A 27852-nucleotide genomic window follows, 5' to 3' on the forward strand; every position below is an offset into this window, starting at 1 on the left:
TTGTGGTGGAGAGGGACACTGCTTGGTAGTGTGTAATTTGGTCAGAGCAGGGAGAAGGGGACCTGGTGGGGGATTAGTTGCTTCCCTCTGCAAGTATTTGTATGGCCCACTGCAGTCCAAATCATTAGGGACCAGTACTTTAAATAGCTGGAGTCAAGTTAGTTCTTTCAGTTAGGAAAATTCGTGCTCTGCTTCATTTCCTCTGTCACAAGCTCGGGGTCAGACACTGGGATAATTTATGTAACTAAAAATACAGGCTGGGACGGAAACAGGATCTAGGAAGAGGGGCAGCAGCATTAACAGCTCCTGGGGCTGGCACAGCTTCCCACTGAGGCAGAGGCAGCGATGAGCGTGGCTCGCGAAGCGCTGCCTTGTTTTCCTGGCTCCCCCACAGCCTGCCCGCTCCCCAGGCACCCACCCTGTGCAGAGGCCGGGAGGGGTGTGCACAGCTCCTGCTGCACGTGTGTCACGCAGGGCTGTGGGGCTGGCACCGGCCGGGGACGGGTCCTGCAGCTGGGGCTGGGTGAGGCTGCGCTTGGGGCGGCTCCCAGAGCCTCACACCCTGCAGGGCCCACAAAGGGAGCAGCACCAGCAGGGCCCACACATCAGTGCCGAAAGCCAGAGAAGGCTGCGAGGTGCTGGGTGAAACAGGGCATTGCTTCAGGAGAGCCTGCCTGGTTCTCATATTCAACAGCAAAGATGAATTGCTCTGAGCTGGCGCAACACGTGTTCCTGCTGAATCTCTCCTGTTGTTCCAACCTGACCCAATGTTGCTTTCCAATTAAGATATGTCAACTTTGTAGCTATTATTTTATTTTTTTTTATCTGCTATTTTTCTTTTCAATGTCCCAGATATAGAATGGCCCTACAAAAATACAGGGTGACAAAGGCTCTGGTCATGTCCTTTACCACAGCATCACCACTGCTGGATGCATTGAAAGGCAAAGAGCAGCTGAGGCTGTCTTTTCTGATACCTGTGTCAAGCCCTGCTTATCAGCTGGATGCCCAGGCAGAGCCCAGCCTTTTGTGTTCTGTGAGGGGCAGGTGCTGAATGCACACACAGCTTGATAACAGGTGGGATTTGCATGTGAAAACAAGTGAGTCTCCTAGTGCCATATTTATAAATGTGAGACCCCTCTCATTTTTCCTGGTTTTTTTTAAGAGATTTACAGAATTTTTGTATGTAAGAGATAAGCAGATTTTTTTTTTCTATTAGGGTAGTTTTTTTGTCTTGGGCATTTGATATTGTTTAATTCAAAGATTGATTATTGAAGACAAAATACCTCCTTAAACGTAAATGGCAAAGGTTCTGTACCCTTATGAAAGGATTAAAAAAAAATCTTGAAATTTGTAGCTTTACTGCTCAGGGGGAGAAACTCTCAGACCTTTGTTTCTCCTGTTTCATGTCTGTATCCCACATTTAAATGAGAATGCAGAACATACTGTTTTGTGTTGTTGACCAACAGAGCCAGGATTTGCTACTCTGACTCTTAGATGGGACAGATTTATCTATTCAGCTGGCATTTTGTGATCTGTTCCTGCAATTCATCCTCTGTATGGGATACTGGAATACTCTCCACATAATACTTTTTTTTATTGTTCACAAAACAAATAGTTTTATGGGTAAATTAATGAAAAGCCTTTCCTGAGCAATAAGTGAGTTGAGGTAAGGATCTCTTTTCCTTCGTCATTAACATGAGCATTTGCATTTGCTGCTGACAGATGGTCCAGGAAACTGCAGTGCTGAAGTACTGCACAAGAGGTTAACATGAAGGGCTAAATCCTTATCCTGTTTAAATTACTGTAAAAGTAATCTAGGAGCTCCCACTTTCTCTGGATTCATTAGGACTGGGATTTGATGAGCACCATTATACTCTTACACACGTGCACACTGTAGCTGGGACTTGAGAGAACATGTGAGACACATCCCAAAATATGTTAAAACTATTTTGAGACTCAGACAAGCCTTTTTTTTTTCCCCATTTTAGTTCACGCTATGTTGCATTGTTTATTTTAACCAGCTGTTCATCTTCCCTCTGTTTTCTTTTTGTGTGTGAGATGTCTAGCAACTGGTATTTGGGGCTGGGTACTGAATTCTTAAGGGTACCCCTCAAGAGCTGTGTGCTGCCAGGGCAGCTTTAATCATTCTGGTTTTTAGCCAAGATTCTGGGCAAAGGCCTGTTAATGCCTCATGTAACATGTTTACTGAATGTTGCCCTAATTATGTTTTTTCTGTCTTCCAGAAAAGACTTTAAAAAGTAAAATTTAATTAGAGAGGTTGATTAAATTAGCTTGATTTGCTTTGGCTGTCTAATACTGTATATGCCAAAGTGAATTTGTGTCTGAAGCAGGCAGCAAGCAAGTTTTAGCCTGGATTAACAGTAAGTGTTTATAATCTTCATTCTACTGATTTTGAAGCTGAACAACAGGCCCAGCACTCATATCTGCGTGAAAACATGTGGGATATGCTCTTTGGAGATGCATCTGATCTTGCATAAGCTGCTCCAGAAAACCCACATGTATTAAGATATGAAATAACTGCAGTGGCACTGCCTTGGCATTCTGAGTGTGCTTTGCACGAGCAGGGAGGGCAAACTTGTTTGTTGTCCTCTTATATGGAGGGGCAGTTTGCAGTAGTTGGCCAAAGGAGTGAAGAATTCAGGAGAGCTGGAGTGGGACAGAGCCCTTTGGAATCTTTGGGAAATTCCCCATGCCACAATGCAAGGGGAATCCTGGGGGAGCATTGACAGGGAATTGGGAGCTGGGGAGCACAAGGAGGCTGCCCTGTGCTGACCCCACACTGCTCAGGGTCCCTTAAAGCTGTCGTGGTGGTGAGGAAACACACAGCAGCAGGAAGGCTCAGTCTCAGGGCAGTTTAGTGTAACTAGATCAGAGAGCTACACAGGTACCTGAGTGTCAACAGGGATCAGAAACAATGCTTAGGTCTCATTTGTGTGTGTTTAAAAGAAAAGCTAAAGCAGGCAGCAGCCCCAGAGATGGGTGTGCAATGCTAATGGGAAGCTTGTACCTAATCATAGCTCCTCCTATTGTCCTCCTGGCTTTGCTGAAGCTGCTCTCAAGGCTCTCTGGAGGGATAGATAATACAGATGATATGATTTATCATGTCAGTGCATACTTAGAGAGTCCTTAATCTGCAGATTATTGTCATAATCGTTTGTAATGGTTTTTCTGAGCCATTGCAGACTCATATTAAGGCAAGTTTGCTTCCTAATACATGTAATATATTTTATGCTTCACATGGTATAGTCTATGTGAACAGTAAATAAGTAACTAGAAGATCTCCTGACAAAGGCAGTGAAGTCTTGCTGAGCTCATAGCAGTCTGTTTTAATCTTAGAATCTCTTTTTAAAAGAGAAGTCTTTCTTATCTGCATTTTAGATTACCCCTGCACATTTCTTTACCTGCTGTCAGTATCATGCGCCAATTAACAAAACCAGTGAATAGTGTCTTTTGAAACTACCAAAAAAAAAAAACCTATGCTGCTAAATTATCTGTCTTGGGGTGTATTTGCTCTTTGCAGAGGGAGACCTGACATCATGGGAACAATAGCTGTAGATCAGCTGTCCCGACACACACCCATGTGCATTGTCCTGTTGTGTCACACACCAGTGACACACACCAGTGATGCCTCTGCTGGTAGTGACTGCTGTGTGGCCCAGAATGAGGTCCAGCTGGCCAAGCCTGGCTGCTTGCTCCTCCTGAGCCCAGAAACCTTGTCAGCCAGAAGGGGTGGGTGCTGTGCTCTGGAAGGTTCTAGCCTGGTGCAGGAAGATGACCAAAGATGATTCATTCTCTGTGAGCATGGTGTGGACTAAACATGGTATGTTGGTGAAATGACCTGGGGAGGTGTTGGATCTGGAAAATGGTGTCTAACTTTGGTGTCTGATCTCCTTGAGTATCTGTCTTTGATGTACCTGCAGAATGTGATAGCTATAGCAAGTAAAAAGAGTGAACAATTGAATGTACATGGTGATCTTCAGCTCTTGCCTACAGGTCTGTAGTTGCCTGGCCTTGCTGGGTTTGATATTCCTTCCCATAAAGGTTTTCTTTTTTTATAGGTGATATTTTCATATCAAATGTTTGTGTCTGCTCAGTCCATGAAATGCCCTCACTTGTGGGAGCTACTGGTATAAGAAATATGCATTACCCATTTTAAACACTTGTGAAGCTGTGGCAAAACATTTGCAACTCAGCTAAAAAAATGCATAATTTGTGGGTTTTGGTATCTTCTCTGTCTTTATTTGTTTTGAGCAATACATCTTGAATTTGCGTAGTATCATTTTAACAAGATGCGCTTCCCAGTACTTTATGGGCTGAAATAGCAGGAAGAAGCAGAAATTACAATAGAATTATTGTAATTACACCTTGAGAGGTGTCAGTAAGAACACTGTGGGCCAAGCTGCATTCATCTTGTGGGAACAAATTACTCCCTGAGCTAAGGGAGTTAAGTCTGAACCAAAATATTTTTTTCATCTATGTCAAAAATCTATTCCTTACTTTAAGTGAAAGAACAGGCACAATGAGAACCATGCAAGTTTTAAATGAAAGTAGCAGGAAAAGTTTATCATGAACATTCTTACCTGTTATCTTCCATAGGTTTATCAGGAGCAGGCAAAAATGTAGAAGCAGGAGAATGTAAGGCTGTCTGAACCACGTCCCCCCTCTCCCTGGCTGCCCTCCACACTTTGCAGGGCTTAAGCTGATGTTCCAGTAGAGTTTGTTTTAGGAATTACCAAAGAAGAATAATATAATTCCACATGAAAAGTATTATTAAAGAGGTACCTTAATAATACTTGTTATCGTACAGAAATGGAGGGGGAGTGCATGTGTGTGAAGAGAGTATGTGAGAGGGAATTTTAGATAATCCCTTGTATAAAAATGAAATGACATACATATTCTAGACAATACAACATATGTGTTTTAAGAGCAGTGGAAGACACCAGAGAAGAGACCCTTCCTTTTTGATTTATAAATGAAAAAGCCAAAGTTTCTGACAACTTTGACATCATTTGCAATGAGCAATAGGATGTTGATTATTACTAAGGAAACTATTCCAAAAGGGGTGTGGGCAGTGTGCCTTGACTCCTCTAGGCCACTCATTCAGCTTGGGGTCACACAAGCACAGTCTGCACAGAGAGGCAGAAGTGAGTCCAACATACTTCCATCACCTGGGATTAAGATGCTTTTCTCATCTGCTGCACACTTGTCAAAATCAGTGTAATAAAAAAGTCTGAGGAAGATTTTTTTTCCCTCTCAGACTGACTGACTATCCACTGACTCCTATGCATACTGACAAATGAGAGACCCACTTTTCTCCAAGGCATGCAGGAAAAAGCACCTGAAGTGCAATCTCACCTTTTTCTTGCATGTGCAATGAGGGCCTGGAAAGAGCCCATTGCACGAACACCAGTGTGATATGGCTATTTACACGTTCAGAAAATCAGAGCCAGGGTGTGCTCTGTTGGTTTGAACAAACAGGTTCAAGTGTTCATCTGCAGGAGAGCAGCGCCTTGCAGGAATTAATGAGCCTCCTGGGACATCACAGGCCTCTACAAAAGTGTGCAGGACTTCAGCATGTCTGACACTAATGAGCTATAACTCTGTGTCCCACAGGATGGGCTGACCCCCCTCCACTGTGGAGCAAGAAGTGGCCATGAGCAGGTTGTAGAAATGCTGCTGGATCGTGGTGCCCCGATTCTTTCCAAAACCAAGGTAACTGATCCTCTTTCCTGGGGGGATAATCCTTGCACCTTTTTTTTTTTCTTTTTCCTGATGTAATTCTGTGTGTCTCATGTATTTAAGGGTTTGGCAATAACTTTCCTATTTCTTGGTTATTTAAAGTAACTGTGTGGGAGCTCTCCAAAGTGAATGCCGTATGTAGAGCACGTCTGCATATGTAAAATGTGTTAAATCCAGATATACAAAAAAAGATTTCTGTGCCAACCAAAAAGGCTTGTGTGGCAACCCTATCCCTCAGAATTTCAGTAGCTGGAGAACTCTGTGTCTATCCTGGAATAAATACACGGTGATTACAATAAATCTTCAGCTTGTACCAATTTACCCTAAGGCTAGAGAAGAGACAAGAGATAAAAATAGAGCAATGTCCCTTTGCAGAGACAGCTCATATTTCCTAAGGACTTAGCCTGATTATCAGATTCTCTCCTTTCTGTCTCTCTACAGTTTATCATGCAAAATTCTTCCTGGTAATTTCAAATCACCTGTGCCAGGGTGCACAGATTGCAGTAGACCCAAGGGCTGGCATTAAAGGAAGCCCTTGCCAGAGCTCTGCAGGCAGTGGTCTCTGCTGTGCTGTTACTGCTGATTTCCAACCTCAGAGCAGCAGCCTGCTTTGCACCACTGCAATCCATGGCTTCCCTGTTCAGGGATGACATTTGGGCTGTGCACTTTGTTGAGGTTCTTTCCAAAGATAACCTTCCACTATGTGGTTGGTTTTTTTTTTTCCTTAGCCTGTAACCAGTGTGTTGCAGCAACATTCCTGTTCTGTTGTTATTTCTTTTCTGTCATCCTGTCCTATTCTGTCTCAGCACCCTTCTATATATTCTGCTTTTCTCCTCCCTCCTTTTTTCCCCCTTTACTGGATTATATTTAGCATTTGTTTGGGGAGGTTGGCACCAGCTTTCCTCTGCTCAGTGAGTCACTGGCAAGGGCTGTCATGGGTAATCTGACAGACACTTTTCACCCATCCTCTGCATGTGGAATTTCCATGGGCTCCCACAGCCATAGCTTGCAAACTCCATGAGCAGAACCACAAGGGGCTGTCTAGGAGCCCTTTGGGCCACACCTGCCACTCTCGGAGCCTTGAACTAATATTCCCAGGAGAAAAACTCTTCCACCCTCTCAGAAAGCTTTTTTCATCACTTAAAGGAAAACAAACAAACCTAAACACCACCAAAACAAAACCACAAAGCCCCCAAACAAACAAAAAAACCCCACAACAACAAACCAAACCAAAGGACACCCACATAAACATACACCCTATTTCTTCCATTTCCACCATTGTAAATTAAAACCTCTCCTAAGGAATTACATTTCTGTGTTAAGTGGATGTTGTATTTTCAGGTGTTACCCCTAAACTTAAGCTGCTGTTCCAGGACTGTAGGTTTTGAATTTGTGACTCCTCCTGAGCAGACTCACATACCCTAGCCCAGAGTTCACTAGACAAAATCAGGCAGATTACAAGGGATAGTGGGTTAGAAATTGCCTAAGGCTGAGAGACAGACTGGATGTTGATCTGCAGAGGCTTATATAAACAACTTCTGAAAAATAAGAGCCTCCTCTGGAAGAGGGAAAGCTGTTACATGTTAAAAAGTGAACAGAAGAAAGTGCAGAGCTTCCTGCATTTCTTTCTGATGTGTTAATTTTGCCACTTTCAGAAGGTGAGCTCGGAAGTAGCTGTACCTCTGAACGGCATAAATGAATTCATTCATTTGGCACTAAACTGCAGTACCGTCCTCTGCAGAAATAAGTGGCTCCATTCTCTTCAAATTAAGTCATATATTATTGGAAATAGGACACATCTTTGAAAGAATTTGAACTTCACAAAGTTTTCTCATGTTATATAAAACTCTTTCAGAATAATAACCAGGCTGCAGTTTGATAGCTATTTCCTGCTAAAGATGGTTTAGTGTAGCGCTGACCCTTTTTTGCACTGGAAGAACTTTAGATTGATTTTCAGGGAAGGTGGTGACCTAATGGATTATAGGGGGTTTCTACAGGCAAAATGAAAAGGGAATTCTCATCCTTAACATGCCAGTGATTTTGGATGTAAGAAATGACATTCCTGTCAGTAGCTGTCCATCTTTTTTTAATTACTGGTTTTCCAGACTTCTTTGGCTCTTTGTCTTTTTTCTTCTTTTTTCTTCTTTTTTCTTGACCTAAAGTTAATGCCACACAGCTACAAAATAAGCTCAGAAATGTTATGTTTATCTGGTCAGACAGCTGATTCTTTGTTTCTTCTCTATGGTCCTGTTTTGTCCTGAGGTTTTTTTATTTGGTTGTTTTAAGGTATGGTGTGACTTTATGGTCCTTAGTGGGCAGTATCTTTGATTAATCTTGAACTTCTTTCCCTTTTAATATTTTCTTGGAAATCTTAAAAAAAACCAGTAATGTAAGAGTATTTATAAAGTGGCTCCATCCTAAAGTGCCAGATCACTTCTTAAGGTCATTGCTGGGTTGTCTCTTGGGCCTGGAGAACACCTTTACATGTAATATTTTTATTTTAAATGTGGCATTGAAATATTGACTTGTGTAAGGTTATAGAGTATCACCAACTGCAACAGAACTAAGCCTGGTTTAGGGTATAACAAAAGACAATTTTCCAATTTTATTTTTGTCTTTTTTATCTTATTTAGTCTTGTCTCTTACTTTTCTGCATGAGGTCTGGCTAGCTGCTGTACTTCTCTTGTCCATGACAGATTTTTATCAAGTATTTTGCTGATTTTTCAAATTGGCTCTGTTTCTTGCTTTCTTTTCCATCCACATCAGTATTTTTGGTATAAGTCTCTTCTATGAGGGAGTCCCATATCAACTTCTCAATCTCTTACTCCATTAATAAGTAATGGAGTAAGAGATTGAGTTTATGGTTTATTGGCTATTGCTGTGAAGAATGACACTTTTCACCCAAAGGATCTTTCTTATAAAAATGGAGCAGGATGGTGTTTAAAGTTTCATGATTTTTTACTCTTACCTCTAAAGCATCTGGAGGACTTGGTGACCAAGGGAAATTAATCTTTTTTTTGTTCTACTGTTAACTACACTAGAAGACAGTGAAAACATTTAAAATGCCTTGCTAGTATGGAGCTTCCATGCAGATAATTGCTGTAGTAGCCTTTGGGAATGGGAGAGAGGCTTATCCAAGCCAACATAAATCACAAGTGAGATGCCCATGAGATAATCTTACTTGAAAGATGTTGCTGTGTCCGAGTGTGCCTGTGTCTCGGCACTGCCAGTAAACTGCTCCCCAGCTCTGACAGCGTTCACCTGTTTGCTTTCACCATCCTGCTTCCATCTCGATTTAAAGTATTGTTCCGTGGTGTATTTCCACCTTCCTTTGGAGTTGTGGCTGTTTCCACGTGGCCGAGGGAAGGGTCTGTGTCAGAGCCCGGGGTCCCGGCTGGTTTTGCCTTTGCTGGCTGCGGTCACACGAGGGCACTGCACCTGTGAGCAAAGGTTTGTGTTTCCAGACACAGTGTGCTGGCAGTCACTTACGGCTTATAAACCATTGTGTGCTGCTGCAAGAATAGATGCTGCACTCAAAACTAAATTTGGCATCAGAAGAATCGAGTGAAAAAAGCCCCTACAGCTGGGAGGAGGAGCTGTGTACTGCTGCTAACAAAGGCTCTTTCCTTCTGGTGTGTATTTTTAACCTTTCATCATGAAATAGTGTCAGTCCTTTCAGTTTTTGAGAATTTTCTCTCGTGGTTTTATTCTGGAAATATAATACATTTTGGCAGCTTGTTCACTATTTTAAACATGGCAAAACACAATTCACTGGTGCATGAGTCTCTCTCAGGTGTTTCCCTGGTGGAACAGCTTTACCACTGCTGCTGGTTGGTCACAGCATGGAGGTTTTATTCAGAGATTTTTAGCCCAGTTGAAACTTCTGGTGCTTTACCAATGAGGATTGGGCAGAGTGGTCTCCAGAGCTGGATAATGTGGTGTAAGCATGTTTACAACCCACATTCAGGAAAACACGAGTGGAGGGATGAAGGAAGGCTGTAGTGTTCACAGAGTGATCCTCTGACCTGTGCTGCCATGCCTGGTTTATACAGGCCACATTTAGAGTGGTGAGTTTAACTCAGCTTTAAAAACCAGCAAATTCCCTGGCTGGAGTGTTAAAAGTCACAAAGTGCTGTTCCTCATGTAACTCATGTAAATTGAGTAGCTTGTCTGAGACTGGAAGGAAGCTTCATTTAGAGCATGGCTCGTATGTTATGACAGTTTTTCAATGTGGGGCTGCTTACAAACTCTTACCAAACAAGCTCCAAATGCTGGAGTAAGAACCTCCATCCTTACACTGAACATGTTAAGTTTATTTTGGGTTCTCTCTGGGCTTGTGAAATTCTTCATACAACAAACACTCCCAAGAACGGCGCGGAGGAGTTTCCCTTCTCTGAGCATCCTCTAACCCATCCTGCTGGGTCTCTCTGTTTGCAGAATGGTTTGTCTCCATTGCACATGGCAACACAAGGGGATCATCTAAACTGTGTTCAGCTCCTGATCCAGCACAACGTGCCTGTGGACGATGTCACCAATGACTACCTGACTGCGCTGCATGTCGCTGCCCACTGCGGCCACTACAAAGTCGCCAAGGTTCTCTTGGACAAGAAAGCCAATCCTAATGCCAAAGCACTGGTGAGTACACAGCAGGGCACTGTTCACAGCCAAACATTCCTGCAAAGTTGTGCTGGGACTTCCTGGGAGGTGTTTTCTGCCTGCTGATGGCTGACAGAGAGGATGGGCTGTTATTGCCACAGCCCAAGAACAAACGCTCGGGGTTCAAAGTGTTGATAATGTACCCTGCAATCGGAGAAGACCTTTGCTTGCAGACAGCCAGCAGTGATTTATGAACTTCTACTGTAACTAGAGCACTTTTACCTCCTGGTAGGTTTTTACGAGTGGATGAAACAGCTGCAGACACAACTGCTGTAGTTTTTGGTATGGAGGGAATCCTTGTTTTCCAAGTGTTTGTACACAGAAAATAATCAGTGATGTTTAAAACATCACTGAGTTCTCAGTGATGTGAAACAGTGAAAGGTAGGAATGAGTTACATAATGAGTATTTGTGGTATTCCATGTCAATGGAGTCATGTGCCTTTCTACTTTAGAAACAACTTCAGCAGCAAAATACATTAGTGCAGTTAAACTGCATACAAACAGAATACATTAATGCCTTTTGTTCAAATTGCAATCTCAGTCCATTCTATTTAAAATGTCTCTTTGATTTGTGCTTCAAGAACTGTTCCAAACAAATTTGCATTCTGACATGAATTGGGTTGATTGGTCTCACAGCCTGATGCTAACGCACTCAGCTCCTGAAATGTTTTGTGAGCTCCTGAAACCCTCAGGAGCCAGGTGGGATTGACTCTCTTGGAGGCAGCACAGGCTCCACAGATTTCCTTCTGTCAGCCCCTGTGCCTTTTGTGGCAGACCAGCTGCATTCAGGTGTCTGTGGTCAAGCTGTGGTCAAGGATATATGGAACACAGCGGAGCTCACCCTGAGCATTGTGCACTGCCAAGGAGAGGGGTGGGAGCTGCTACACTGGAACAGACAATGACATGGACCTCACATCATGAAAACATACTGTACTCTTTACCAGATGGCAGGTAAAAAAGGATAACTTTGATCAGATCTGAGGGACCAGCTCTGCCAGTTGTTTTCAGAGTGTTCTGCAAAGGCTCTTTTGTACTGAGCAGCATTCAGTGCTCTGATGTTGCTGTACCTATCGTGGGTGTTCTGGACAGCCTATTTTCCTGATTTACTTTTTTCTGTGGTATCATCTCACACTAAATAAGACAATAGTTCTAATGTTCACCCCACTGCACACATCTTTTATAAAGGAAAGGGTGAAATGCTTCTAGTTGCAGTAAGCTTACAGGGAATTAATGGGAAAAACAAACAAACAAAACAAGTAGTAAAAATAGTTTAGAAGATGTAAATTCCAGAGCTGTAAAAGGTAAAGTGCTTTTCTTACCAGCAGCTCTAAAAGGTCAAAAGAAAAGTTTCCAAAAAACCCACCCCAAATTCCCCAAAAACTCCAGCAGAAAACCCTAGCCAGGTAAAAGTGAATATGGTAAGCAAAAAAGAAGGGTTTGACAGTTTTGCATGAATTGAGATTTTTTAAAATTAACTAATTATTGGAGTAGGCAATATATTACAGAATTAAAACTGGATCTATGAAATAGATCTTTATCTTCTTATAAATGTTTACTTTCTATTGCATGAAAAATGTAGTAATGCCAAAATAAATTCAGCAGTTGTTCCTTTAAAACAGAAAAATCTATTTTGTGAATTCCATACTCAGTTCTATTTTTTTAATTCCATGGGACACACTTTTTAATGCCCCTTTCTCATTTCCAGAATGGTTTCACACCTCTTCACATTGCCTGCAAGAAGAACAGAATAAAAGTAATGGAACTTCTTCTAAAGCACGGTGCATCAATTCAAGCTGTAACTGAGGTAAGAAATGGTCTTTGCATGCTTGTCTTTGCTTTTCTTACAAAATTAATTGCCTCTGTATTGATTAATATTTCAGTATTTCTGAAAGAGCATTACCAATTAAGTCAACAATTATTTTCAACTAGATAGTACAAAATAATAAAACTGAACAATAAATCACAAATCACAAACAACTGATATATGTTGGGATTACAGTGAGAATAACAAGTGAAATGTAACAAAAGAACTTCCTAAAATCTACCATTTCTGCCAATTTTCCTTCTGTAATTTAAGGCCTTAAGGATGAAATTTGCTCTGTTACAGACATTGAGGTGAAGACTATCCTTCACTCAAGTCCTGTTTTAAAGGGTGGTTTAATTCAGACCCTTTTTTGGCTTTCCAAAAAGAAGTTCTGTTCTCCCACCATCATGGGACATCACAAATCATCTAGAAAGAAATCAATATGCTGTCACTTCAGTCAGCATGAGATAGTCTGCACCCAGTCCTTGGAACAATTCTGGGATTGATTAATTCCTATGGGAATTTTTATCTCCATGTATGTATATTGTACCAAGTTAGGAGGAGAGCAAATATCACATCTATGAATGTGTGACCACAGTGGAATGGCCCATGTAAGAAAATGACAGGGAATTCCATGGATTAAGAAAGGTGCAATGGGGAATAGTTCATCTACACAAAATGGAGTTTGTTTTAATGTGTGTGGGGTTGTTCTAATTATTCAGCAGCAAGCCATACAGATCCCTGCCTGGCTTGCTTGAGGGAGAAGAGTCTGCCCTGGCTACAGTTCACGTAGCTCCAGACTAGCATCTAAAAACTCTTAAAAGCATTTACTAAGTTGTTTCAGCCAGTAATTCTGCCTTCCTGCTCATGTTTGGTGTTCTGCATGAGAAAGGAAGAGAAGTGCTTTCCTCACTTCTGCCCTCTGGGATTTGTATATATCTGTGGGGAAGGTGCCTAAATCATGGGGGTTTCCAGAGATGCCCTGAGGTTTCTCCTGCTCTTGGTGGCCAAAGGCCCTTCTGGAGGCTCTGGCTGGCTCTTGGTACAGCTGTGCAGAAACAGCTGTGAGGAGGCTTTAGGGTGATTCCACGTGGGGAAATATTAACTACTGATTGGATTTTTAAAGCAAAATCCATGAGGTCATGCTCTGCTGAATGACTGCTCCCTTTTTCCCCTCTCCTCCTCTCTCCCTCTCTTTCTCTCCAGTTGGGCTCTCTTATCCTGTGTAAGAGCAGTGATGCAAATTCATGATGGTGATCTTTTTTAGCACAAGCTGATTGTTTCAGAAAGCCTTGCTTTTGTACCAGGCATACTTCTGTATACATTTTTTCATGTTCTAAGACAATATTTAGCAAATGCCTAATCTTAATTTTGCTTAGCTATGGTTGATATTGTTGATGAAGAGCTGCTGAATTCCTAGAACATTTATATATTTGCTAACTAATCACACTCATGGGTGTTCCCAGTTCTGTGTGCCCTTTCATTTAAGCACATGTATATGGTTTTAAGAAGATAAAACCCTCTCAGAAGAGCAAGCAGCTGGGTTTACTCGCTTTAGAAAAATTTATGTTCTTTCCATGACTTCCTTGTAAAGGTATGTGGAAAGAAGGATTTTAATTGAACTTTGTTCTGTTTTTCAGTCGGGCCTAACTCCAATCCATGTTGCTGCCTTCATGGGACATGTAAATATTGTATCACAGCTAATGCATCATGGAGCATCCCCCAACACTACCAATGTGGTGAGTCACGGGTTTCCTTTCAGCAAGGCAGGACTGGGAACGAATGTGTGATAATATCTGGGAGCAGTTCTGGGATGGAGTGCCTGATTCTGCTGTCCACCACCCACCTCCATAGCACCTGTGGCTCGTGCTGGAGTCATGGCAAAAGTGCAGCCTGCTGACCCCTGCTCGGGAGACCCTTGGCAGCTTGAGGAAATTTCCAAAGGGGCTTGACCCTAAGCAGGCTCTAATCTCTTGATTTTTCTGAAGTAAAGAATGAGAACATACCGTAATACTTCTCAAATGTAATTTTTGGGATCTGTGCTTGACTGTTGAGCACTGTTTTCCCAAGACCCCGGGGGTCTGCCATTTAAGGCAAATTCCACAGTTTGCAGCAGATTGTGGGGACATATTGCCTGTGTCCATCCAGCCTCCTCTGCTGGCTGTGCTGCATGCCCCAGGGCTCCCAGGGCATGTGTAAAAACTGAACTTGCTCTTAGATGGGTATGTGGAGGCTGGGAAGGGGGAGAGAAGCAGAAGCATGTTGGTCCTCTTTATCAGTTTGTCCTCCTTTTCACTTTGCATACACAGGTGCAGCCAGAAGCCAATATTTTGTAAAGGTCTTCACCTGCTGATTCTATTAAATTGTGTAAAAATGCAGCACCTTTTGTTAATTAGCAGATGTTTGTACCATAAACCCATTAATACCCAAAAAGGTAGAATCCACTTTCCCTCCTGAATTGTTCTGGTTTCCTTGGATTTGTCTTTCATTAAGTCCATGAAGCCTTAGATGAATGTACTCAGTAATGATTTTTTTCCTTCTTGTTCAGTTGCTTCAGTGCTTGTCAGATAACAAATTATAATAGGGGCATAAGGCATTACAGAAAGAAAGCCATATGTATGTGTGCCTGAGTATACAAAATGTGAAATACATTTTTTACTAAATTCAGGATATATTTTTTAACATTGCTAATAAAATGCTAGCAATATAAAAATTGCACTGTCTCTTTTCAGCAAAAAAATAATGACAAAGGCACTACTGAGTTGGGAAACTGACCCTGCAATAAATTGCTTTGCATCACACAGTGTTAGGTCGAATATTGATTTAATCGTACATCTTACAGACAGCTGCAGCAGAGTTTTCTAGGGGAGATGATTCTGAGCTGGGTCCCTGGTATTTCTGTGTTTATGAAGAACACTGGTATTTGCTCTCCCTGCAATGTGTCTGACTCTGTTCTGTCTTTGCTCTGTGTGCAGAGAGGAGAGACAGCGCTGCACATGGCAGCCAGGGCTGGCCAGACCGAGGTCGTCAGGTACCTGGTACAGAACGGAGCCCAGGTGGAGGCCAAAGCCAAGGTGAGGACATGGCCCAGGTGGAACAGACCTGCATGGGCAAAGCAGGGACTCACATTCATCTTGGGTGTGTCATTCGTGAAGCCAAGCCTTTGTGGCTTCACGAATATTTCTGATATTTTGTCATGTACCCTCTTACTGTAGCCATGAGTTATCTCTAAGAGATAAGGCAGAAGATGTCAGGTTGATACCATCCCAGTTTTTAATATAAATTATCATGGGTTTGAAGAGTTCTGTTTTGAAGTAGGATTTGAGGAGTGAGAGGAGTTCCTCAAATCTGATGTTATTTCAGCAGAACTGGAGCCCTCGGCTTCTGGTGTCTCCTGTCATGTCCCTAAAGCAACACCCTCTGGGTATTTAGATATAGTTAGACTTCTAAAGAGCACCACCTAAAAGAAGGAGGCACAGTGAGGAGATGTAGCAGAGGGCTGGAAAGAAGGAACAGATCCTATAGAAACAATTGCAGTTGAGGAAGGTAAGGGTGGAGGAAAAAGAGATGGTCAAGAGGCATGAAGGAACATGCAAAATTATGGAAACCAAAGAGTTCCAGGAAACAGGCAGGGCAAGGAGATAAATGGGTGCAATAAATAGCAGTCTTAATAGGTAAACTCAGGAAATATTTTTTCCCCAAATGGCCATAAAATGGATGTAACCTAAAAAAACCCAAACTGTTTTTCATTGTGAATGTATCTGTGAATTGGGTCACAAGTAAGTTTCCTGTTGAGATTATCTACTTATAAGGAACTCTGACTAAATATTTCTAGCTGATAGACTTTATATCTGCAAGGAGCCTGACAATAGAACTGATTCATGTGGTTTGTAAATCTCCAAAGACAATCTTGAAATGAACAGCTCGTGCTCAGAAGCAGTCATGCAAATATTTTCTGAGTAAATTCACAGAATGATTTAATTTGTGCAAACTGCCATTGCCTGTGATCAGTTTGTTATCATAAATAACAACTAAATGCACACATTAGATTATACACCAGTGCTAACATCAGCTGTGAGAAATTTGTGGGAAAGAGGCACAAACTGGAATCATTTAAGAACCACAAAGAGGCTCCCCCAGTCAGGGGAGAATTGCCCTGCAGAGGAGCAGCATTTATATCCTGGCATGCTCCCATCCTAAATCCAGAGGTGTAAAATCACTCTTGTAGGATGAGCATGGGCAGAAGTCTCCCTTGCAGAGAACAGCCCAGAACTGCAGGACAGTTCTTAAAAGGTAGGAAATTCAGCAGAGGGAAATGGGGAGACAAAGATGCTTGGCCACACTGTTGTGATAGTGTGCTTAATCCAAAGATTGTACAACAGAAAAGGGGGAGGAAAAAAAAAAAAACCAAATAATGAAGAGGTGAGAAATTACCTCTTAAACACTCAGAACAAGGTCACAACACCCTCATATTTTCAGTGAAGGAAAAGAAATAAACCATGAGATTCATGACAGGGCAACAGCATACTTAAACTATTCAGAGTGTCTTCTGAATGAGAAGTAGAAAGTGACAATTAATTTCTACACCATGTTCTATCATCAATTACACTTACAGAAAATTTAACTGCAAAAATTCCAAACAATCATTCACCAGTTAAAGAAGCACCAAAATTATTATACTTTATGCAAGTTTTCAGGCAATAATTGATTAAGCTATTAAATGTTGCTGTGAAGTATAAAAGAGATCAAGACGTGAGGGAACAGAATTATGCCCTAGCTTTGTTTTCAGAAAGGCCTGCAAAGCAAAGTGAGGCAAATCCAGATAAGGAAGAAAATTGATCAATTTATGAACTTTTATGGATTATGTCACTGTCTGGAATATTTTGTGGTTCACTAACAGAGAGCAAGGTATCTTTGTGATATGACACAGAGGAAGCCAGTGTGCAACATTCCCTAGCTGAGACCTCAGCAGAATTAATATTGTGTGCAATTTTGAAAAGTGACAGAGTGTGGGCAAATATCTCCTGTCCCAGTGTGAGGGGCAGTTTTCTCAAGCATGCCTGTGTTGTTCCCTGTGTGTTCAGGATGACCAAACCCCGCTGCACATCTCTGCCCGCCTGGGCAAGGCAGACATTGTGCAGCAGCTGCTGCAGCAGGGAGCATCCCCCAACGCAGCCACCACGTCAGGCTACACCCCCCTGCACCTCTCTGCAAGGGAAGGGCACGAAGATGTGGCTTCTGTTCTTCTGGACCATGGGGCATCTCTGTCTATCATCACCAAGGTGAGTGAGCTGCAGGAGCGGCAGAATCACAGAGCACACCTGCAGCAAGGGCTGCTTGTGAATTAAATGCTGCAAGAGTCATACAGATGTACTATGTAAGTGTGAGCTATATTTTATTAAGAGGGTGCAAAGCTTTGACCTCAGGACCTGATGTTCAACACATCCCAGTGAGCAGACATGCGTTTTCTTGGAATGGAAGGAATGCAGGGCAGAAATTCCGGGCGGGTGTCGATAGGCTTGCCCTTGGGTCTTTGGTAGTGTGAAGAAAGGAACAGACTCGTCCCTTGTTTAAAGTAGATAGTGCTTTGCCTTGCAAGGGAAGGGCCTCCAGACCCCACAGGGCAACTGGGAATCTGCAGACTTGCTGCCTGTACTCAGGACTATGTCAGGGGGTGGATGGAGGCAGCTGCACCCTTGCAGATCAGAGACAAACCTGGTTTGCCCTGAGAAGGAGTGCCCAGGGCTGCAATATTCCTGCTTTCTCTTACAGAAAGGATTCACTCCACTTCATGTGGCTGCAAAGTACGGGAAAATCGAGGTAGCCAACCTCCTGCTTCAGAAGAATGCATCTCCTGATGCTTCTGGAAAGGTAGGACAGAAGAAACCACATCCACTTGCACAGCAAATATCTCAAACCAGACAATAATTTATTAATGTCCTCCTACTTACTTACCATCACACTAGTATCCACAGCCTGGGTTTAGCTGGAATTGGTTTCATGTGTCATTCCAGTCCCTGCTGGGGCTGCCAAGAGCCAGCAAATTCTCAACAAAGTGACTTTTATTGTCATTAATTGACAACAAAGTGATGTGCTCTGTATTCACATCCAGAGGAATGGAGACAGACCATTCCCCTGTGTTCCTGCCCAGACTATTTACAGTCCTTATCTCAGAGTATTTGGGTAGCTGCTTCTGCTTCCCCAGCTCTCATGATGGGGCAGGGGGCAAAGGCCAATAGGACCTCAAGCTTTTTAAACCAGCCCAGCTTGGATTTTTACAGATCCAAGGGGCAGTTTACTTATCCACTGCAGTAAAAGGAAAACATTGCCACGGATGTGACCTCCTTACCCTGGGCACAACACAGATTTGTGCTTCTCTGTTCATCTTCCCTGGGAAAAGCAAATGGGGCTTTCACAGCTCGGGAGGAATTTCCAAATTTGTTTTATTTCTTGATTCTAAAAGTTTCCAAAGACTCTGGATACACGAATGAGTAACAAATGTGGTTTATTCACCTTATCTACTGGAATTTTCCAAACCCCTGAGTCTCCCCTGGGGAGGGTCTGTAACAGCACTTGTTTGTTCTGCATGTGTTTCTAGAGCGGTTTAACACCACTGCATGTAGCTGCACACTACGATAATCAAAAGGTGGCACTCCTCCTGTTGGACCAGGGAGCTTCACCTCACGCCTCTGCCAAGGTACAAGTACTGGCCACTCTGGGGAGCAATACCCAGGCTTTTTATGTCACTTTATTCCCTGTCTACCCCTGTTCTTTCTAGGCTGTGTATGCTTGCAGTTACAGGAGGCTCGGTGACCTTGTTTGTTAATGTCTCACGTCCACATAAATGTCTCACATAAAGCTGCTAAGAATAGTCCTGCAGGTGAATAAAACAGCAATAAAAAAAAAAGCAATAAGGATGCAGAAACACTTTAAATCACCAGTTTCAGTCTCAGCAAATGCTGAGACTTCCTTTCATTTGTCCAGTCTCTTCAGTAACTTCTCCAAGCTAGGCAGCTTTGCAGGGCAAGCTTGGGGTTGAAGCCTAGCTATGCATGGGTACTTCTGTTTGTGCCACAGGATGACATTTGAGGCCAGATAAGTTTCTCAGCACAATATGTGTAATTATTCATGTGCTTAACAAAAGTATTTCTAGCCCAGCATAAATGGACTGGCAAGAAATAAAAGTAGTCACAGCCCTGCTTTGATTGTAATTTACTGTAGGCAAGACAATGCCTAGTGTAAGGTTTCAGAGGATATGAAGGAATAAATATGTAAATTTATTCTGGTAGTGCATAAAACAAAGAGACTTTAGAGGAGCTTAAACTATTTCTTTTGTGGATCCCAGTTTTAAGTGTGGGATGGATAAATACTATAATCAATCAGAGTATAATCGATATTTGAGCAGGAACATTAGGTAAAGCAGGATGGAAACATATGTAGCTTAAAGCAGATTAAGTGCAGTGTAAATACCTCATTTGAAGCAACCCAGACAATTTCCTTAAATCTGCAAAAGAAAAGTCCTGTGGAGAAGGGAGAGCTAATGGAAAAGGCAGTATTGTAGTTAGATGGGCAGTGCCTTCGTCTCACACATGGCTGAGTGCAGCCATACACTGGAGCCCTTCTGCATTGCTGCAGGAGGGGATGGAGTGGGGGTCCCAGAGTTGGTGGTGCAAGGAGGGGGAAGTTAAATAAACACGGGCTGCCAGCAGCACAGCTTCAAATCAATGCTGTCAATAGCGGCGATCTGCCAGAGCAGTGCCCCGGGGCGGGGGGCAGCCAGAGCATCTCTGATCTTTCACTGCTGCAGCACAGCACTCTCAAATGCCACTGGGGGGAAGGAAGGGCCTTCTGGAGAGGATGAGAAGGCACTGACCCAGTTTTCACTGAAAGAAGCTGCCAGTGGGAGCTGAGCATCCTGTAGGGGCAGGGATTGCAGCAGCCCCTGCCGAGGGCTTGGGAAGCCCAAACCAGGTGGAAGCCCTGCAGACTGTGGTACAGCATGGCACAAACCCTCGTGTCAGGTCACCTCAGCCTCCCCATCTGTAACAGAGCAGTTCTGCAGCTGCCACTTCAGACCTCCAAGTGCCAGCTGTAAGTGTGCCTAAAAGAAAGCATTTGTTAGTGCTCTGCAGCAAGTGAGCCGGCAGCAGCCAGCAGGGCATCAATACTAAATAAAATTAACCATAACATGTTTGTTGCTTCGGGCACCCGCTGTGCACTCATCCAAAAGATGATGTTGGTAACAGCAGATGATTTCCTGTACTTTTTGTAAATGTGGTCCAGTAAATAAATGTTATGTCATATCTCATCATTGGCTCCACAGTTAGTTCCATCAGTGGTTGCCTTTCCTGTGGCACTACTGTCTTTAACACTGATCTTAATTTAAGAGTGGCTCCTTAGCCAAGCCCAGCAAAATTTGCCTTGAAGAGTGGTAAGTGACAGGGTATGGGAAATGAGCATGTCAGAGAATAGTGCTGTGGTACAGTTATCCTGATGATCCATTCTTCTCTTTCATAGGCAAAAATTGTGCCTAATTTCATGTGTGGCTTATCCCTAATTTGAATTTAGCATCCACTTTACAGTGCCTTTCTTTCTCATCATGCCATCCCCAAAGCCTTAGTTTTCCTCTGTCCTTTCATCTTTAACCATTTTCCCCTTTTCTGCTCTTTTCCCTGGCAAGCAGAATAACCCAATACCCTTCCTTCTGAACTTCTCTGTTCCCTTCTCCATCTATGCATTGTGACAGAGTGCTGCCCTTATGAGGAGAAGATGCAGACTGGGACTGAGCTGAATTTCAGCTTTTATTCTTCAGCTCTCTTTTTGTCTTCTTGTGGCAACCTGCTGCTGTCCATTCCAATGAAAGCAATATATGCCCATTTCTGAGGAAAAGAAATTTGGAAACTGCATTTGTTATTTTATATAATGTAATACGAGCTTCATTTCAAGGAGTTGTTTTAGCAGATATGCAGGATTTAGCATGTAGTATTTAGGATTTATTAGGTGCTCGTGTGGCAGTGATTGTTTTCCATGGCAGTATCATGCAGGAAGTCTAAGGGAGAGGATTATGCTTGTTTTTCCTGAAGCACTTTATCTTCAAAGTGAAAATTCAGTGGCCATGTGCTTCCTTTATTGATTGTGGCACTGTGTTTCCTGAGTGTCATTTTCAAATACTTTAATATCCAAGATCTGAACTGAATTTGAATTGAATTTTGCAAGTTACAGAACCTTTTCCACATGAAACTAGTGCTGTGCATCTCTTGCTGCCAGGTTCCTATTGAAGCTCTGTTGTAATCATTGGTGAGCCCCCATGTATTTATTCCCTGCTCATACCTGCATTGCTGTGCATCTCTTCCTTTTCAGACCAGCCCTGCTGCCCTGTGGGTGCAGGGAGGAGCCCAGCCAGGTGAATGCTTTGTGCCTTTAGGTAGATTTTATTGGGCTGGATAATTTGAGAGGCAAATGGTCCTTATGATGCCATACAGAAATACAAAATGGTTTATATGCAGCTTGGGTCTCATCCCCCCTGACTTTGTCTCATATTCAAGTGCAAATGTGTGCACATTTGTCATTTACTTGAAAATGAGGGCTAATAAATTTCTGAAAGACAGGAAGTTCTTGACTAAACAGTCATTTCAATTTGTACCACAAACTGGTCCTACGTCCATCAGAGTTTTGGTATTTGTGTGCTGATCAATTATTCTTTATATCCATTTATCTATTTTCTGCCTATCTATCTCTTTTTAGAGTTACAAAATTTTATCAGGCAATAGATTCTGCCTTTATATTTTTGGTAGTGGGCTCCCTGGTTACCCATATTGGAAGGAATAAAAAGATAAGGAATGCATGACTCTGAAGTTATATGCTTCAGTTTTTCCTTGATCTGAAAAAACCAGCTTGTCAGTAAGGTTTAGGGTAAATGCTGCAAGAAAGGCCATATTTCATGTGCATGATGCTTTAGTTCACACTGGGAAATGGGAAAAAACTCAAACAATAACAGCTGTTCTGAGTTATGAACACACATCCTGCTCTTCTGTTTGTTGAAGATTTTATGCACATTTAAGGAAAAGGAGCAAATGTCCATGAAACAAAACTCAAACTTCTATTTCTATAGATTGTCTTTTCCTGAAAAGATATTTTTTCCCAAATTTGAAAATTTACTTCAGAATGCTCTTCTTTTTAGCAGTACTTAAAAAAAAAAGAAGATTGCCTAAAGGTCAGATACATTGGTTCATGCAGCTTGTTAACATTGCATTTGACTGAGTTTGACAGAATTTTTAGGACTAATGGCACAATTACTCACAGAGTTGGGGGAGGTAGAGAAAAGTGATTTATCACCCTGTTGAATGAGCAGCTCTCAGTGAAGTGCTCTCTGTTGGCAGAACGGTTACACCCCCCTGCACATAGCTGCCAAGAAGAACCAGATGGACATAGCCACCACGCTGCTGGAGTACGGCGCCGACGCCAACGCCGTCACGCGGCAGGGCATCGCCCCGCTGCACCTCGCCTCGCAGGACGGGCACGTGGACATGGTGTCCCTGCTGCTCGCCAGGAGCGCCAACGTCAGCCTCAGCAACAAGGTGGGTGTCCCCCTGCCCGGGGCTGAGGCTCTGAAAAATGGGATGGGGAGGAGAGGGCCCCGCAGTGACGTTTTGGCCCCCGAAAGCCGCCGCAGGTGTCTGAACGCGCATTGTCGTCTCTTGTGATGGCGTTCACGGGGGTTCTTGGATGAGGGAAGAGATGAGGATCTGACTCCATGTTTCAGAAGGCTTGTTTTATTATTTTATGATATATATTACATTAAGACTATACTAAAAGAATAGAAGAAAAGATTTCATCAGAAGGCTAGCTCAGAATAGAATAGCAAAGAATGATAACAAAGGTTTGTGACTCGGGCTCTCTGTCCGAGCCAGCTGGGCTGTGATTGGCCATTAATTGCAAACAGCTAACATGGACCAGTCACAGACCCACCTGTTGCATTCCACAGCAGCAGATAATCATTGTTTACATTTTGTTCCTGAGGCCTCTCAGCTTCTCAGGAGGAAAAATCCTAACGACAGGATTTTTCATAAAAGTTGTCTGCGACAGTCTGCTAGCAAAGAGCAGCGTGCCATGTCACACTGAAGGAGCCTTTGTAGTACCCAGGGTTTGATGATAACTCATGCTGCAGGGGAATTTATCAATCCAGCATTAATTTATGCTGGTCTGCCAAAGCATGGCAAGAGAGAAAATGTCTTCCCCACAGGGGAGCTGTGGGGCTGGCACCCGTCATTTATCAGCCTCTAGGAATATGCCTGCCCATTTTTCAAGTGTTACATATGTAATTGTAATTTCCTTTTTTCTTTTTGTATTTGTAATTTATTGTAATTTCCCTCCTTTTTTTGTATTTTTTTATTTGTAACTTTTTTAGCACTATAATATTTTATAACAAAAAATGTAACGTGTACCAGCGAATGGTAACAAATATTACCACCTTCTGGTAACAGCTGACTTGTTCAGAATGGTGACTTTTTAAATGGGATAGTAACAGCAACTTTTTCTGGGGTTTTGTTCCTTAATATAAGTGGTTCTTCCTCCCCAGGGTATGTTCCTTAGCCCACAGTGATTTTTGGTGTCATTTCTCCTGGTGGTAGGAAAGGAAAGTTGATGTATTTTAGTTTATGTATGAATTCATAGGCCATTAAGTCTGCTCTAATGTTTCTAGCAAATGTGCAGCCTTAATTCTTTAAATGCCCCACTAGACATTGTTATTTGGCATTGTCAAGTGCAGTTTCAGAATGGATTTGTTTGGCTAGATTAGGCTATAGAAATTTTTATTCATGGAAAATGTTTCTTATTCTCAGCAGGTTGGAAGAGTCAGTGTCCTCTGAGGCAGTGGGTGTTATGCACAGGGCTGCTGTGTTTTCCTGCTTCTAACTTTCCAATCTGATTATTTGTGGGTCCTCCTTCAGAAAGCTTCTCTTGCAGATGTGTTTTTTTTTTCTCCACAAGTCTCAACTGTGTGGGGGCTTATGCAGTATCCCCACAGGGAAATTTGCCATGTACACGTTCTGCATCCATTGGCTATCCCATTTTGCTGCTGAGGCTGATACAGGGAGCCTGATTGAAGTGCTTGGCACATTGATTCAGTGCCACCAGAGGTTAATTACCTGCAGCATGCAGCAATCTGTTCAGTTGTAATCTCCAGTTTCTCATTGTGCTGATAACACCTTTGGGGAGTAATTCCCCTCCGTGCCCTCTCAGGGATGCACATTTCCTCAGAGCACAGCACCTCTACATTCAAAGCCAGATGTTTAAAGCCCACTGACTTCTGAGTTCTGCAGCTTTGTAATGGGAGTAAAAAGAGCATTTATTTCTTCAGGACCCACAGGATGGTTTGGACCTGCATACTCAGAGCCCCCATACTGAGCACTTGATCTTTTTAGAAGGCTTGGCCATTAATATCCAGGCTCCATTAGGTAGTTTATAGTTGGTTACTGTCACATATTTGTGTCAGTGACCCACCTAAGCTTTGTTATCATCAGAATAACTGGCCTTGGTAGGGCGTGCACCATGGATGTGGGTTTGGGTTCAAGGGTAGGAAACCTAGTGAGTGTTCCTGCCTGATGTGAACAACTGCTACCACTTGCTCTTCTGTCCTTGGTGCTGTTCCTGTAGGAACAGGAGAGAAAATTAACCATAATTTGCAAGGAAAGGATATTCTTTCTCATTCCTAACAACATCTCCTCAGCAGATTCTCTCTCCTTCTTTGTTTATTTTCTACCCCTTTTATGTGGCAGAAAGTTGCATAGTTTTCTGAGTTTTTAAGGATATTTAGATCTTGAGTTTTAAATAAGAAAAATTGCTATCAGTATGCATTTTCTATTGAGTCTATATACTCCCTGAGCAGAGAGAAATGGGCCTGATCTCAGAGAAATGCAGTTTTATTCTTTTGTGTTTGTGTCTGAAAATGAGCCAGTAGTGGAGTAAAAGGTAAGGATAAAACTGAGTGATTGTAAAAAACTTGCAGAAGTGTAAACAATGATTCAATATTGCTCTTAAAGTCTGACTCATTGTAGGGAAGTAAATTAGGAGGGAAAAAATACTGTGTGACTTTTCCTTAAAGTGCTCTAATTTGCTATCCCACATGTAACACTGCATGGAGAAATGTTCCTTGTCTTAAAGAAACATCATCTTCCTGGCTTTTGAATTGTACTTTCCTGCTGATCAACAGTGTGATAACAAAGCACCTTGCACTGTGAAAGAGAAATGTGTGACTTTAAGGATGTTTAGAGTTTTATTGATACCTGAATTTGCATTTTAGCGGTCATGTGCCTCCTCTGGAGATTGTTACTTGTTGTTTCTGGTTTGCAGAGCGGACTGACGCCCCTCCACCTGGCTGCCCAAGAGGACAGGGTCAATGTAGCAGAGGTTCTGGTTAACCAGGGAGCTGCTGTCGATGCACAGACAAAGGTATGAGCACCACTGTCACATGAAATATTTCCTTCCAGGGAGCCATGAGCCTCCAGACAGGGCTAGGAATTGATTTCAGGGTGAAACTGAAATCACAGCAGGGAAACATTCCTCGTAATAAATTATTGCGGAATATATCCTGGAAATGGAAGATACATAAACTTGGGTGTTTAATGTCAAGCTCAGCCTTTGAGCAGTGAGCTTATTTCTTGCCAAATATTTAGATCCATATAGGTTTAGATTGTATCCTGTTATTGTGCTTCACTGAAGGTAAGTGGGATTGATCTAGTTATTGAGTAAGGAAACTCTTATCTAATGTGAAATACGTATGTGCAGTGGTGGTCCCTTTCAAATTTACTTGCCTAAAAATAGTTTTGCTTAAATATTTGGACTCCTAAGTAAGAGACCTGGATTTTCAAGGTGCCTGGGGATGGTTTTTGGGACCTCCAGCAATGACACCTCCCACTTCACAGTATTGCTTTTTAAGACCCATGTCCTGAAGCAAAGACCCTTTGCAGAAGAGGTTTTATGCTCCCTAATGATGTACAGTGAGCAGAATTTAATGATAATGATCTCAGTGTTGATTGCGCTTACATTCCTCATGCATTGTTTAGAACTTGGAGGCATTCCTTTAGCTGGGCAAGAAATGAGTTCAGATCAAATACTTGGGCTGTAGTGGATCAAATCAGCTAAATGAAGCAGGTCTCACAATGTGACCTGCACTCTGTTGCAGAGGAGTAGCTTTCACAGCTCTGTGCCAGGTGTATGCCACAAGTTGGGTGCTGTGCTTGCATCCCAGGAATGTCCAGGTGTGTCAGACTGCCCAGCAATATTATCTCATTGCACTGACAGCTCAGAAAGGGCTGAGTCCATCATCATGTCTGGCTGCAGCTCAGCTGATTATAATCTGTGGCAGAGGGAAAAGTCATTGTTATCTGATTTCTCTACAGTGTAATTCCAACTGTACCAACTGCTGATTTCAGTGACATATCCTGACGTAAACTTGAAAGAGTTTTGTTAAAATCCCAGGAGCATCTCCAGGTTTATACTTTTGTAACATGTCCTCAGTCTGTATTTTAAAGAAGAATCAGTCAGGGTTCTTATCTGTTGGGTCACCCAGTAGCAGATGAGATCTGCCCTGGTTCATTCTTTGCACAGTTTCTTCAGGTAAATGTGGTTGCCTTCCTAGAGGCAATTTCTACCTGGTGTTGGTTTCAGTAGCAGGACATTGCAGAACCTGTTCTTTTGACTTGGCCAGAGCTGAATCACCTCCCAAGCCATACAACTCATCTGAGTGTGTTTGCCTGTGTCCCTCTGTGCAGTGCTCTTGGCTGTCCCACAAATAGCAAGCAGTCTGAGGAGACATTTATACTGACAGGTGCAGGCAGGCACACGTGTTTGCTCTGCTGGCTCTCCAGTGTCCAAACAGGATCCCATTCTGGGCTGCAGTGGCCTTTTAGTCACATTAGGGTGGTGGAAACCTCTGAGCTACTGTCACAGCTGAGAGGCAGGCAGGGCATGTCCCAGGGACAGCCTGGTGCAGCTGCAGGAGCTCTGCACTCAGATTCAGAACATGCAGTCATATTTTACTGTGTGCAACAGGGTCAGTAATAGCCATATAGTTTGAAAGAAGACAGAAGTGAATCTCTTGTTGTTCACCCTCATTCCTCAGTTATATGTGTAACTAGTGTGAATAAAGAATAGGTTCCCAGTACACTCTTCTTTTCTGCCCCATAATTGTCAGGAAGTGGCTCAGGGACTCATAGGTGAAGTTATGTTGTATTTAAGCAGGATTGCTTTGGGCTATAAGAAGTCACCTGTCTGGGGAAATTCTCCCTCCTGTAGGCTTCTGTGGGGAAGAGCATGCACAACATCTCCTCCTGTTCCCTCTACTAGTTAGTCCTCCTAGTTAGCCCTCCCTGCTGTAGGGCACTGTGTGCTCCGTGGGAAGAGGGTGCCCACATGCCTGGCAGGACCCTGTTAGAGTGGAATGAGCTCAATGCTCATGCACTGGCATGGGCTTGGTGCTTTTCCATGGGCTTCTGCAGGGTCCCATCTGCTGGGTTTGTGCAGCAGTGAGCCCTGCAGGCTCCACAGAGCCAGCCACATGGAGCTGTCTGCCTGATACAGGGATATATCCTGGGATAAATGAAAGGGCCAATGCAGTACCGCGTGTTTTAGCA

The 27852-nt window shown here is 42.8% G+C and overlaps 1 protein-coding gene across 2 annotated transcripts in view; it reads left to right on the forward strand.

Annotated features, from left to right (window-relative positions):
- Positions 1-27852, forward strand: part of ANK3 (ankyrin 3) — a 189704-nt gene that overhangs the window by 75495 nt on the left and 86357 nt on the right. For both annotated transcript variants that reach the window (XM_058810081.1, XM_058810082.1), the window contains exons 9-18: positions 5635-5733; positions 10198-10395; positions 12122-12220; positions 13861-13959; positions 15196-15294; positions 17305-17502; positions 17993-18091; positions 18819-18917; positions 22600-22797; positions 25571-25669. In XM_058810081.1, coding sequence (XP_058666064.1) covers positions 5635-5733; positions 10198-10395; positions 12122-12220; positions 13861-13959; positions 15196-15294; positions 17305-17502; positions 17993-18091; positions 18819-18917; positions 22600-22797; positions 25571-25669 — 1287 coding nt within the window. The remainder of the gene's footprint in view (positions 1-5634; positions 5734-10197; positions 10396-12121; positions 12221-13860; positions 13960-15195; positions 15295-17304; positions 17503-17992; positions 18092-18818; positions 18918-22599; positions 22798-25570; positions 25670-27852) is intronic.

The sequence above is a fragment of the Ammospiza caudacuta genome, chromosome 9, assembly GCF_027887145.1.
Source record: "Ammospiza caudacuta isolate bAmmCau1 chromosome 9, bAmmCau1.pri, whole genome shotgun sequence".
NCBI classification, from domain to species: domain Eukaryota; kingdom Metazoa; phylum Chordata; class Aves; order Passeriformes; family Passerellidae; genus Ammospiza; species Ammospiza caudacuta.